The sequence below is a fragment of the Coregonus clupeaformis genome, unplaced genomic scaffold, assembly GCF_020615455.1.
Source record: "Coregonus clupeaformis isolate EN_2021a unplaced genomic scaffold, ASM2061545v1 scaf4605, whole genome shotgun sequence".
Taxonomy (NCBI): domain Eukaryota; kingdom Metazoa; phylum Chordata; class Actinopteri; order Salmoniformes; family Salmonidae; genus Coregonus; species Coregonus clupeaformis.
The window spans coordinates 7,303-21,126 of NW_025538059.1; the positions used below are offsets into that span (position 1 = coordinate 7,303).

The following is a 13,824-nucleotide window of genomic DNA, read 5'->3' on the forward strand; positions in this document are numbered from 1 at the left end:
TGTAGTAAAAAAGATAAGTGTTTCTGAGGACATCATCCGGAACCACTAATGACCTCATCTGGTGTGCATTATGTAATAATAACTAACTGAGCAGGCAAAGATGACTTTATTAACCTTTACCTGCTCCAGAGATGTTAGTACTGTATATACACTACATGACCAAAAGTATATGGACACCTGCTCGTCGAACATCTCATTCCAAAATCATGGGCATTAATATGGAGTTGGTCCCTCCTTTGCTGCTATAACAGCCTCCACTCTTCTGGGAAGGCTTTCCACTAGATGTTGGAACATTGCTGCAGGGACTTGCTTCCATTCAGCCACTAGCATTAGTAAGGTCGGGCACTGATGTTAGGCGATTAGGCCTAGCTCGCAGGTGTTCGATGGGGTTGAGGTCAGAGCTCTGTGCAGGCTAGTGAAGTTCTTCCACACCGATCTCGACAAACCATTTCTGTATGGACCTCGCTTTGTGCACAGGGGCATTGTCATGCTGAAACAGGAAAGGGCCTTCCCCAAACTGTTGCCACAAAGTTGGAAGCACAGAATCGTCTAGAATGTCTATCTGCTGTAGCATTAAGATTTCCCTTCACTGGAACTAAGGTGCTTAGCCTGAACCATGAAAAACAGCCCCAGACCATTATTCCTCCTCCACCAAACTGTACAAGTTGGCACTATGCATTCGGGCAGGTAACGTTCTCCTGGCATCCACCAAACCCAAATTCGTCCATCAGACTGCCAGATGGGGAAGCGTGATTTTTCACTCCAGAGAACGCGTTTCCACTGCTCCAGAGTCCAATGGCGGCGATCTTTACACCACTCCAGCCGACGCTTGGCATTGCGCATGGTGTTCTTAGGCTTGTGTGTGGCTGCTTGGCCATGGAAACTCATTTCATGAAGCTCCTGATGAACAGTTCTTGTGCTGACGTTGTTTCCAGATGCAGTTTGGAACTCTGTAGTGAGTGTTGCAACTGAGGACAGATTATTTTTACATGCTACGCGCTTCAGCACTTGGCGGTCCAGTTCTGTGAGCTTGTATGGCCTACCACTTCGCGGCTGAGCCGTTGCTGCTACTAGACGTTTCCACTTCACAATAACAGCACTTACAGTTGACCGGGGCAGCTCTAGCAGGGCAGAAATTTGACGAACTGACTTGTTGAAATGGTGGCATCCTATGACGGTGCCACATTGAAAGTCACTGAGCTCTTCAGTACAGGCCGTTCTACTGCCAATGTTTGTCTATGGACATTGCATGGCTGTGTGCTCGATTTTATACACCTGTCAGCAACGGGTGAGGCTTAAATAGCCGAATCCACTAATTTGAAGGAGTGTCCACCTACTTTTGGCCATGTAGTGTACCAGAGATGTGGATTTACATTTTAGTCATTTAGCAGACGCTCTTCTCCAGAGTGACTTACAATTAGTGCATTCATCTTAAGATGGCTAGGTGAGACAATAACACATCACAATCGCCAAGTACATTTTCCCTCAAAGTATTTATCAGCAAAGTCAGTGCTAGTAAGAAAAGACAAGTGCTCTGGTTGGGATGTAGGGTTTGAGCATAGCCTGAAGGTAGGGAGGGGCAGTTCCATTTGCTGCTCCGTAGGTAAGCACCAGGCTCTTGAAGATGCGAGCTTCGACTGGAAGCGAGTGGAGTGTGCAGGGGAGCGGGGTGACATGGGAGAACTTAGGAAGATTGAACATCAGGCTGGCTGCGGCATTCTGGATAAGTTGCAGGGGTTTGATGGCACAAGCGGGGAGCCCAGCCAACAGAGTTGCAGTAGTCTAGACCGGAGATGACAAGTGCCTGAATTAGGACCAAGCCGCTTCCTGTGTAAGGAAAGGTCATACTCTACAGATGTTGTAGAGCACAAGCAGAGAAAGACTGGGTGTTGTCCAGGGTCATGCCAAGGTTCTTTGCACTCTGGGAGGAGGACACCGTGGAGTTGTCAACTGTGATGGAGAGGTCTTGGAGAGGGCAGGCTTTCCCCAGGAGAAAGAGCAGCTCCTTTTTGTTGAGCTTCAACTTGAGGTGGTGGGCTGACATCCAAACTGAGATGTCTGCCAGGCACACAGAGATGCGTGTCTCCACCTGGGTGTCAGAAGGGGGGGAAGGAAAAGAGTAGTTGAGTCATCTGCATAGCAATGATAAGAGAGGCGTAAGGCATGCAGGAGCAGGTGGGAACATTCTAGCCAATGACATGGCAGATTCACGTGAGGACAACAGACACAACTCCGATATAAAAATAACTTTTCTCAAAGTTGGCTGGATGTCAGGACATTCATAACAACCTAACCATTCTGAAACTTATATTCAATCAAATAAGCCTCACGGAGGAAATGGCGATACATTATGTTTGCCAAACGGACTCCCTCCCATTGCCCTCCATACAACCCCCCTACACTTCCACTGCTTCACGCCTTATTTTCATGCAGATGGTTTATGGGCGGGGTCAGCTCTCTCGCGTCACCTCGTCCTCTCTGCCTGCTCAGTTGATGATGCACACCAGATGTCATTAGTGTTTCCGGATAATGTCATCAGAAACACTTCCTTTTTGACTACAAAACATAAACACACTATTTTCACATGTGGATGTTGGAGTGGCGCTCTAAATGACAACAGGTTGAAAAGTGGGGAAATTTCCCTTTAAGAAAAACAAGGTAGAATTGAAATTGGATACCATACCTGGTACTTCACATGTATGTATAAAACGCATCTCATTGTACCCTAGTTTTTGACACAGATCTTCTGTGGATTTCTTGGAGTCTTCCAATTTATAGCACTGTACATTCTTGATATCCTCGTCGCAGCAATTACAGTGTCCCTCTGTATTTGGAGACAAAACAAGCAAAACATAATGAGATGGAGAACCTGAAGAGTTGTGCATTTGATATCCAATCAAAAATCAACTACAAACATAGGTAAATGTAGAGCAGTTATTAGTCTTAAATGGTTTATTCCTCTTTTCCCACACTTACATTTTTGTCACAATTGTCTCCTACAGGTAACAGAAAGGGGAGGGGCTCAGCACAGGTGAAACTGTGAATAGTCTTGGAGTGGCACAGATGTGATGCGCTCACTGTACAAGTGTAGGTTAAGCGAAAGCAAAACATAACATAGCACACCCTAAAACCAATCTGGAACACAAAGGGCCTGTCTCAATCTTCAACACAAATGTTAAATCTGGTTGCTAACACTTTATAACTCATGAATACATTTACATTTACATCATTTAGCAGATGCTCTTATCCTTTATAAGCCTTTATAAATGTTTATATATATATTTATAAATGCTTATAAATCATTTTATTAATTTTTGAAGCAAAGTTCTAAATGCTATAAGTTTTTACAAGTATGAACTATTCAATAGTTAATTTCTAATAATTTATTAGTGATTATTCATGATAGGTGCCAATCTGTTCTGATAAATGGTTCAGAAACATGTAGAGTTACCACTTTCTCCCTAAATAGCATACAGAACTTTATCAACAGATGTCCCAGAAACATTATACACCATTAGATGATCAGACATAATCAGGAACCATGACCTCTGGCAGTGGCAACACACAAAAAAAAAACAAAGCCAACTGGGACAGAGAAAATGTAATTGTATTGGTTGCGTACACAGATTTGCAGATATCGCAGGTGCAGCGAAATGCTTGTGTTTCTAGCTCCAACAGTGCAGTAATACCTAGCAATAAAAGCAATACACACAATCCAGAAATGTTTTTATTAAGAAACCAGCTTGTTTTGATACACACTGTAGAAACATAAAAACACAACAGACAGGACCATGGGTGAAATCCACAGAGCAAGAGATGGGTTGACCGTTCAAGAAAAATATAGAGAAGGACCAATGAAGAGGAGATGGAGAAGGCAGGGAACACCCATTGAATTAAGTGAAGAAACCTGATCAGAATAGGCTTCACTGGAGGTCATTTGCTCTACTAGGAGCTAAAAAATAATACATTAAGTAAAAGTGTTTTGTGTAGGTGTAATGGTGTGGGTGTAGTTCTCTTCCTACCTACCTGAGGCAGCGCTAAAGCCTCCAATTGTCAGCACAACCCAAGTGAGGGGGAAAACCAGTTTGCAAAACAGCCACATTGTCCTTCACGCAACTGCCGTACTCCGGTGTTAATCCTCAGGTCTTTCTGTCAATGTTTGTCTCAGCTGCTCCCATATGTCTCTTTTCTGGATATTTCACCACCACCAGCAAGATGGTTCCAGAGAACTAAAATGCAAATTCATGGACACTGTAAATAAAAGAGGTCTGTTTTTCATTGGTGCATCATGCAAATGTATGACACTCATAGCTAGTGTGTGTGTTTAGTTTAAGAGCCTTGCTCAAGGGCACAATGGGATCAGGCACCATCAGTCCCTGGCATATAGGCTATGTATTATGTTTCTCCGGGTAACCGGCAACATCTTGTGGACCATTTGCTATGTTGTGGACTGGTCATCATAAATTCCTAATGTGGGGACACATTTAAATCAGTTGTAATGTTATTGTTTACAAATTATATGGTACCACCACAGATTATACAACTTGATTTGTGATTAACATAATATGTGGATGGTGTGTCTATTTTTTTATTTTTTTAAAATTAATATTACAGAGTTTGAAGTCTGAATTTTTAAACGTATTTGTCGTAGGACAAGGTTTGGCACATATCACTCCCTATAGAAAAAATAACAGTTTTACCACGTGATCTTCAGTCCTTGCTGTTCAGAATCCTTGGGACGTCCAACTCTGACGTAATCCCATTGAAGTTGAACTTTAAAATGGTTAAACAAGGTTAGGAAGAATTAGGGATCCCATCTGATTTCTTTAAGAGACGTCTGGAAACTGTGTGTCAGGATTTTGTGGCCATTTACACAGATGGTTCAAAAGATCCAAGGACAGGACATACTGGGTCAGCATTTGTAGTGCAGGAATGTGGGGTGGAAGTCAGGAAAAGTATTACAGATCATCTGGCTGTATATACGGCGGAGCTGATGGACATACTGTTGGCCGTGCAGTGGGTGGAGGAAGTCAAACAAGACAGACTAGTTATTTGCTCTGAATCATGTGCAGTGTTAATGAGTCTCCAGTCCTTTAGCTCACGTAGCAGACAAGACCTGCTTTATGAGGTGCTACAAACACATGGCAGGATTAAACAGATGGGTATTCAGATAAGATTTACTTGGGTCCCAGCCCATGTGGGGGTGGAGGGGAACGAGGCAGTAGATGAACAGGCTAAACAAGCACTTAGTAGTGGGGATGTTGATCTTTAAGTTTCAATGAGCAAGGCAGAGGCAAAAAGACTGATATACAGTGGGGGAAAAAAGTATTTAGTCAGCCACCAATTGTGCAAGTTCTCCCACTTAAAAAGATGAGAGAGGCCTGTAATTTTCGTCATAGGTACACGTCAACTATGACAGACAAAATGAGAAAAAATAATACAGAAAATCACATTGTAGGATTTTTAATGAATTCATTTCCAAATTATGGTGGAAAATAAGTATTTGGTCAATAACAAAAGTTTCTCAATACTTTGTTATATACCCTTTGTTGGCAATGACACAGGTCAAACGTTTTCTGTAAGTCTTCACAAGGTTTTCACACACTGTTGCTGGTATTTTGGCCCATTCCTCCATGCAGATCTCCTCTAGAGCAGTGATGTTTTGGGGCTGTCGCTGGGCAACACGGACTTTCAACTCCCCTCCAAAGATTTTCTATGGGGTTGAGATCTGGAGACTGGCTAGGCCACTCCAGGACCTTGAAATGCTTCTTACGAAGCCACTCCTTCGTTGCCCGGGCGGTGTGTTTGGGATCATTGTCATGCTGAAAGACCCAACCACGTTTCATCTTCAATGCCCTTGCTGATGGAAGAAGGTTTTCACTCAAAATCTCACGATACATGGCCCCATTCATTCTTTCCTTTACACAGATCAGTCGTCCTGGTCCCTTTGCAGAAAAACAGCCCCAAAGCATGATGTTTCCACCCCCATGCTTCACAGTAGGTATGGTGTTCTTTGGATGCAACTCAGCATTCTTTGTCCTCCAATCACGACGAGTTGAGTTTTTACCAAAAAGTTATATTTTGGTTTCATCTGACCATATGACATTCTCCCAATCCTCTTCTGGATCATCCAAATATACTCTAGCAAACTTCAGACGGGCCTGGACATGTACTGGCTTAAGCAGGGGGACACGTCTGGCACTGCAGGATTTGAGTCCCTGGCGGCGTAGTGTGTTACTGATGGTAGGCTTTGTTACTTTGGTCCCAGCTCTCTGCAGGTCATTCACTAGGTCCCCCCGTGTGGTTCTGGGATTTTTGCTCACCGTTCTTGTGATCATTTTGACCCCACGTGGTGAGATCTTGCGTGGAGCCCCAGATCGAGGGAGATTATCAGTGGTCTTGTATGTCTTCCATTTCCTAATAATTGCTCCCACAGTTGATTTCTTCAAACCAAGCTGCTTACCTATTGCAGATTCAGTCTTCCCAGCCTGGTGCAGGTCTACAATTTTGTTTCTGGTGTCCTTTGACAGCTCTTTGGTCTTGGCCATAGTGGAGTTTGGAGTGTGACTATTTGAGGTTGTGGACAGGTGTCTTTTATACTGATAACAAGTTCAAACAGGTGCCATTAATACAGGTAACGAGTGGAGGACAGAGGAGCCTCTTAAAGAAGAAGTTACAGGTCTGTGAGAGCCAGAAATCTTGCTTGTTTGTAGGTGACCAAATACTTATTTTCCACCATAATTTGCAAATAAATTCATTAAAAATCCTACAATGTGATTTTCTGGATTTTCTTTCCTCAATTTGTCTGTCATAGTTGATGTGTACCTATGATGAAAATTACAGGCCTCTCTCATCTTTTTAAGTGGGAGAACTTGCACAATTGGTGGCTGACTAAATACTTTTTTCCCCCACTGTATACAGTGATGGTGCAGAGATGGTAGGAGCAGTGGAATAGAGATAATAAAGGAAGGCATTTATTTCAAGTACAGAGGAAAGTCGGGGAGGGGAGGACGGCAGGAAGGGACAGAAGAGAGGAGGCTATTTTTACAAGATTAAGGGTGGGACACAGCCAGTTGAATAAGACATTAAATGTGATAGGAAAGCATCCAACAGGAAAGTGTGATTATTGTCAGGAAACAGGAGCATGTATTGCTACAGTGTGGGCAGTATCAGAGGGAAAGAGAGAGGATGAGATCTAGTATGAGGGAGAAGGGGATACAGGAAATTAGTTTAAAGAGTATATTGAGTAGAACGTCATTAGATATAGTCTCAAATATTTTGTTATCTTTTTTAAGGGCAACGGGGCTGGCAGGTAGGATTTAGTTTCTCCCGGTCTCTGGCTCACACTCCAGTACAGTAAGTGGCGGTAATGCACCATAACGTTGGATGCCAACCGCTGATAAACCCCACTGAAGAAGAAGAAGAAGAAGAAGAAGAATTTCGGTTAGAGTTTAGGGTAGTGACTTCCCGAGCATTCCGGCTAGCACTAACCCTTTGACATTTTCACTTATCACTCGTCTACTAGCAAACAGGAACCTGATCCAGTAACCTCGCATAAGTATTCTTTCTCACTTCACCTCCAGGTCTGCTATATTCTAACGTAAGAGCTAAGAAATTGATTTGTCTTTCTAAAATTAAAAAGTATCTTCCCGGGATAACGAATCAAGTTAGAACCAGAGCAGAACCAGCTAGCTAACTAATAATGGAGCGGGACCGCCAATTTAACTAGATAGCTAACTAGCCATAAAAAAGAGGGCAGATTAACTGCTTTTGCTAATAACACAGTTGAGAACTTGTTTTAGCAAGATAATGTTAAGCCTTTGTGATGTAGATTTGAATGGTGGTAATATCAGACAGCTTATGTTCTTCAGCACGATCAGACCGAAGGGGAGAGAAAAGATATCAGACTTTGCAAATGAAAAGGGATTGTTCAGGATGTATATCGTTCTGTAATGTTAGCTATTAGTTGTATTAGCTCCTGAGTGGCGCAGTGGTCTAAGGCACTGCATCGCAGTGCTAACTGTGCCACTAGAGATCCTGGTTCGAATCCAGGCTCTGTCGCAGCCGGCCGCGACCGGGAGACTCATGGGCGGCGCACAATTGGCCCAGCGTCGTCCAGGGTAGGGGAGGGAATGGCCGGCAGGGATGTAGCTCAGTTGATAGAGCATGGCGTTTGCAACGCCAGGGTTGTGGGTTCGATTCCCATGGGGGGCCAGTATAAAAAAAAAAAATGTGTTCACTAACTGTAAGTCGCTCTGGATAAGAGCGTCTGCTAAATGACTAAAATGTAAATGTAAATGTATTAACCTTGTGATCATCTTGAAGTTGGAGTTTACCCAGAACAGTCCAATTAAAACAAAATATTGCAATTGTAATGTGAGCTTTTGAAAGTTCACCAGTCATGAACAAGTACACGTTTTGTAGATAGAGGTTCTGGGTTGTATTGTAAGCAGTGTAAATTCCATCTAGTCTGGACGTGATCTAGGACCACCAGGCTAAATTGTGTCCTTTGTGTTTCCAGGATGCTCCTCCACTTCTGCCCCCAGTGTGGCACCAAGCTGCAGCCTGGCTTCCGGTTCTGCCCCTCTTGTGGGGACAAGCTGCCATGTGCTGTGGACACCACTGGACCCCTGGAGGCTGCGTCCTCTGGAGTCCTTCAGCTTAACGTCACTGATGGCATAACCAACATTACAGCCAACACTAGCACTCCAGCTACTGGCACGGCACAGCTGACTAGCGGGGACGCAGGAGGTATGTGGTCAAGTTGTGGGGGGATTTATTGCAGTTGACACAGGGTTAAGGGGTTAATCAAAGTGAGTATTGTGCATTTGTTGTTTGTTCCTCAGTGTGTAAGCATTGCCTGTGAATATTTGATTTTGGTTTGTTTTTCTGGAGATGAAGAGTCCACCTGTTTCATGTCTTGTTTTCCTGCAGGCCTCATCTGCGCCACCACCAGCCCTGTGTCGACCCGCCCCCCACTGCGTAGGACCCGTAACTCTGCCCCCACGGCCCGGAGCGAGGAAACTCCTAGTAGTGTAGCCAGTCCCCCTGTCACTGCCTCCCCAAAACATGCTGCAGGTACGGGGATGGAGGGACAATATGATTATCATCAGTGGTTATGGGGGGTCAAAGGGATTATCGTAGCCATTGACTGGCATTGGAAATGTAGTTGTGGCACATTGATGATTGGTTTTCTTTAGCAAATGGGAAACGCATCCTCCCTATCGGCAGATCAAAGCCCCAAAACAGTGATGTCTCCACGGAAACGACGTGCTGTCACCCCAAAAGTGGAACAGATTAAAGAGGAACCGTCTGTGAAGCTGGCCTCACCTGTCTCTTCACCTCTCCCCAGGTCCCCCTCCACAGGTGAGTCTTAACTACAGCCACTTACAATTAACAAAACACATGACTCCCAACAGCCTGTCCTCATGAGTATGTCCTTTTTTCCTTCCTTGTATGTGTGTGCGTATATATGTATGTTCCTGTGTGTGTAGTCAAGGGGAAAGCGAAGAAGGCTAAGCGGGCATGTGCTGTGGAGCCACTGCAGGAAGGGGAGGAGCTTTGTGACACAACAGGCAGGAAGTGGAGGCTGGTGAAACTGTTGAGTCAGAGCGAAGCTGAGCTGTTCTATGGAGGTGAGAGGTCACACTGCACTCTTCTTCAATTCTGGTCCATGGGACCCTCGGGGTGTACAGGCTCTTGTTCCAGGCTAGCACAAAGAAACCTTGATGATTAGTTGACTATTCTCTGATTCAGGTGATTTAGTACTGGGCTGGAACAAAAACCTGCAAAAACCTGTGGGCCCCTGAGGGCCAGGATTGAAGAATACTGTCAGACAGGATGGAGTGTCAAATATGGACCATGGTGATTTGATCAGACACTGATTGTTTTCTTGTCTTCAATCTCTCCCCAGTCCAGCAGAACGGGCCAGTTGCCAATTCCAGTGACTACAAACACATGCTCAAACTAGTGAGTGTAACTGCACATACTGTGTTCTCTCATATAGAACGATTATGTTGGCTACAGTGGTGCTTTGCGTATTATGTGGTGAATTCTGATGTGTGTTCTTCTGCAGGGAGCTAAAGATGGGAAGATCTTTAATGAGCAGAACTTCCTACAGAGAGCTGCCAAGCCCTCATCAGGTGAGAGTCAAGCTTTGCCTTCATACACCTGGCCAGCCCTCAGCTTGACTACACCTCTAAACTGACTCTCACCTGACTGGACTACCCATCCACTTGCCTTAGCTATCTACGCATTTTAGTAGATCTGGCTGTACAATAACACATTTGACAGAACTTCTAAAGAATACAAGGCCAAGATTGTTACAAGATCTGCTTGGCAGGAACATCCTTATCTTAATGCAAAGCTGCAAACTGGCATGTGAATGGGCAACTCAGATGGGTCCCTATAGGTGGCATTGTAAGCTGAGAGGGATAGAGTAGGAGGAATTGTTTGGTTTGTGTATGACTGACTTGACTACTAGTGGTAGAGCCCATTGTAGAGGCTCTGTTAGTTACTAATTAACCTTTCTAACTGCTGTGATGCTGTCTCCTCCTAGTTGACAAGTGGATAAAGCACGCCAAGATGGACTTCCTTGGGATTCCTTCTTGTGTAGGATTTGGTCTCCATGCAGACTCCTACAGGTGTGTGTACATTGAGATGTGTGTTTGCTGTGTGCTTGTGCTTATGGGGGATGTGTGTGTTTTCCTTTTGTATGTTTTGAATGTGTACAGTGTTGCGTTTTTGTTTCAGGTTTTTGATTTTCCCCAGCATGGGCCAAACTCTTCAGTCTTTCATGGATGAGGGGGAGGGGATCCTGTCTGAGAAAGTGGTGCTTCAGCTGGCCTGCAGAGTAGTGAGTGCTCTTATAGAGGCCCTGATATGACTTCAAAATAGGATTCCCTATTGGATGTGCTTGCTGTTTAACTCTGCCTTTCTCCCTCTTCTTCCAGTTGGATGTGTTGGTGTTCATCCATGAAAATGAGTATGTTCACGCAGACATCCACGCTGAAAACATCTACATCAGCCCAGCACAACAAACACCGGTCAGAGTGTGTCTGTATAGTTGTGTGTTTGTGTACTTCTGTGTGCTGCCAGACCCCTCTACTATGCTCTTACTCCTGTATACGTGTGTAGGTATACCTTGCAGGGTACTGCCATGCTTTCCGCTACTGTCCTGGTGGCCGGCATGTGGAGTACCGCGAGGGCAGCCGAACACCACATGAAGGAGCCATAGAATTTATAAGCCTAGAGTCTCACAAGGGAGCAGGTGAGTCATCATGCGGCCTGTCAATCACCCGCAGTCCTTCAGATACTGTGGAGGAGGGACAAGTTGCCCCTAACCAACCATAAGTACTTGTGTGTGATCGCACCTCAAGGTCCATCTCGGCGTAGTGACCTGCAGGCTTTGGGCTATTGCATGCTGCGCTGGTACACAGGGGCGCTGCCCTGGACCTCCCTCACACACACACCAGCCAGCGTTGCCACGGAGAAGGAGAGGTGAGAGCCTAGGTCCTCACTATGGCAAGAAAGCCATTATGATAATGTTATTCTGTATTTATAAAATGGTAAAGCCTTGCGTGAGTGTCCAATCTTGACCCTTCACTGTAATGATTCAGGTACATGGAGGACGTTCCAGGTCTCCTAAATCACTGCTTCGGACAAAAGAAAGTCTTGAGTAAGTCCAGTTTTCTAGTTATTTGTTTTTTTATGCAGCGTAATATGTTTTGTGTGTGCGTGAGATATAATGTATCTGTGTGTACTAAATGATGTATCAGGTGCGCTGCAGGTGTACCTGTCTCAGGTGATGGCTCTGCAGTACTCTGACCAGCCGGACTACAAGGCTCTGAGGGCAGGCCTTAGTGCAGCTCTGCAGAAGCTGGGAGGGTCACTGGAGCAACCCCTAGACCTACAGGTCAGAACACCCACACACATACTGTACACACACACACACACACACACACACACACAACCTCCACTCTATCCCCAAGCTGCAGTTGAGAAAACAGTCAGATGACCACAGAAACCTGGAACCTCCCTCACCGCACAAGTGTGGTGTCCAACATCTTTTAGTTGACATTACGCTGATTACTTTCTCTTACTCCCCCTGCCCCCTTAGCAGGGTCTGGTTAGACCACTCATCCTTACACCATACCTGTTCAGGCTATCTACTGAACTAATTTACACCTCTACACCAGTCTATCTCCCGGTCTGAACGTGTGTTTATCTCTATCTCTCTTCAGATTAAAGCGATTGGAGGAAGATGATCCTTTGGGATGAAAATATACTAATGGGATTTTTAGCCAACTGTTTTTAAAATGCTGACTTCATGACTGTATGTGGCGTGAGTCCTGCTGTGTTTTTTATTCTGCTGGAAGTCACTCAAGGAGGAGCTTGTGAAGGTGTGTTTCATTATGTTCACTGGAGGTTCAGTGCACACCCCCTCATGGTTATTCCAGGTTAGTGAGCACTGCTGTACTGTGTTATTGTCAGCACTGGTTGGCGATGTGGCAGTGAGTGGGTAGTTAATGTTTAGCCTATACATTTTATAACAAAGACCCTTTGATCAGGGTGGTAATGATTGTAAGCACAAACATTTGCATTGTTCCAGTTACGTTTTATAGATGTTCATGATATGCGTTTACTTTTTGTATTGTTTTGATCACAGGATAATACTTTGTTATTAAAGCGCTTTTATTAATTCACCTGTTTATCTGTATGTACCTAATTTATTTTGAGTTTCTGGTGTTGATTATGAAACTCTGTTCTCATGTACCCCTGAGTGCACGGGGTCAGTACACTGATGAGTAGATATCATGTCCCAATTCCAAACCAGTTCCCTGCCCATATCCCTAGATCATTGTTGACCCCCTTCTCAGATCTGGCAGGACTTGATGTTTGATGTGATCAACATGGTGGAAGACCATAGAGGTCATGTATAGAGGCTAGATGGAGCTATACAACACAGCCTAGCCAACATGCTCTTGTCACCTCTAGACTTGTGCGTCACTTACGACCCTCCTCTCTGTGTAACAGAGGGTCCCTCCCTAAGGGAACAGTTTCTAGGTCAGGACACTTCCACAGTGGGGACTCCCTGTGAGGCTGCTCGCTATGAAAGAAAGTTTGGCTGCAGATTCATTATAAGAGGGAGAGAACCTTTTAAGTCCCAAGAAAGGGGAGAGCAGAGAAATCCTGTTCATTTTCAAAGTTCTGTGGTTATCTTCCTCCTTTTGTAGCCCTGCATATATTCCACCCTCCTACCATAAGTTCTTCTGAGAAAATAAACATTTAGGGATGATGTCGGAAATGGTAGGTGTTACATAAAGATGTTAGGCTACCTCTTTAGCCTCTGTGCTGTTATAGGTTAATTGTTTACATGACTTTTATTTACCTGCATACAGTGGGGGAAAAAAGTATTTAGTCAGCCACCAATTGTGCAAGTTCTCCCACTTAAAAAGATGAGAGAGGCCTGTAATTTTCATCATAGGTACACGTCAACTATGACAGACAAAATGAGAAGAAAAAAAATCCAGAAAATCACATTGTAGGATTTTTAATGAATTGATTTGCAAATTATGGTGGAAAATAAGTATTTGGTCAATAACAAAAGTTTCTCAATACTTTGTTATATACCCTTTGTTGGCAATGACACAGGTCAAACGTTTTCTGTAAGTCTTCACAAGGTTTTCACACACTGTTGCTGGTATTTTGGCCCATTCCTCCATGCAGATCTCCTCTAGAGCAGTGATGTTTTGGGGCTGTCGCTGGGCAACACGGACTTTCAACTCCCCTCCAAAGATTTTCTATGGGGTTGAGATCTGGAGA

General features: G+C 44.4%; 1 protein-coding gene across 3 annotated transcripts; it reads left to right on the forward strand.

Moving 5' to 3' along the window:
• Window positions 1–7,450: 7,450 nt before the first annotated feature.
• LOC121548424 (inactive serine/threonine-protein kinase VRK3-like) lies at window positions 7,451–12,704 on the forward strand. 3 transcript variants are annotated; one of them, XM_041859856.2, is made up of 15 exons: window positions 7,451–7,600; window positions 8,522–8,751; window positions 8,935–9,078; window positions 9,232–9,366; window positions 9,495–9,635; window positions 9,914–9,969; window positions 10,076–10,142; window positions 10,559–10,643; window positions 10,753–10,855; window positions 10,953–11,045; window positions 11,137–11,269; window positions 11,379–11,499; window positions 11,619–11,677; window positions 11,778–11,914; window positions 12,243–12,704. In XM_041859856.2, the coding sequence occupies exons 2-15, from the start codon at window positions 8,523–8,525 to the stop codon at window positions 12,264–12,266; spliced, it is 1,527 nt and encodes a 508-aa protein (XP_041715790.2). In that variant the 5' UTR covers window positions 7,451–7,600; window position 8,522; the 3' UTR covers window positions 12,267–12,704. The 3 variants fall into 3 exon arrangements, with proteins under 3 accessions (XP_041715790.2, XP_045076555.1, XP_045076556.1); XM_045220620.1 differs by having other exon boundaries at window positions 7,451–7,583; XM_045220621.1 differs by lacking the exons at window positions 7,451–7,600; window positions 8,522–8,751 and having other exon boundaries at window positions 8,987–9,078; window positions 9,201–9,366.
• Window positions 12,705–13,824: the final 1,120 nt, after the last annotated feature.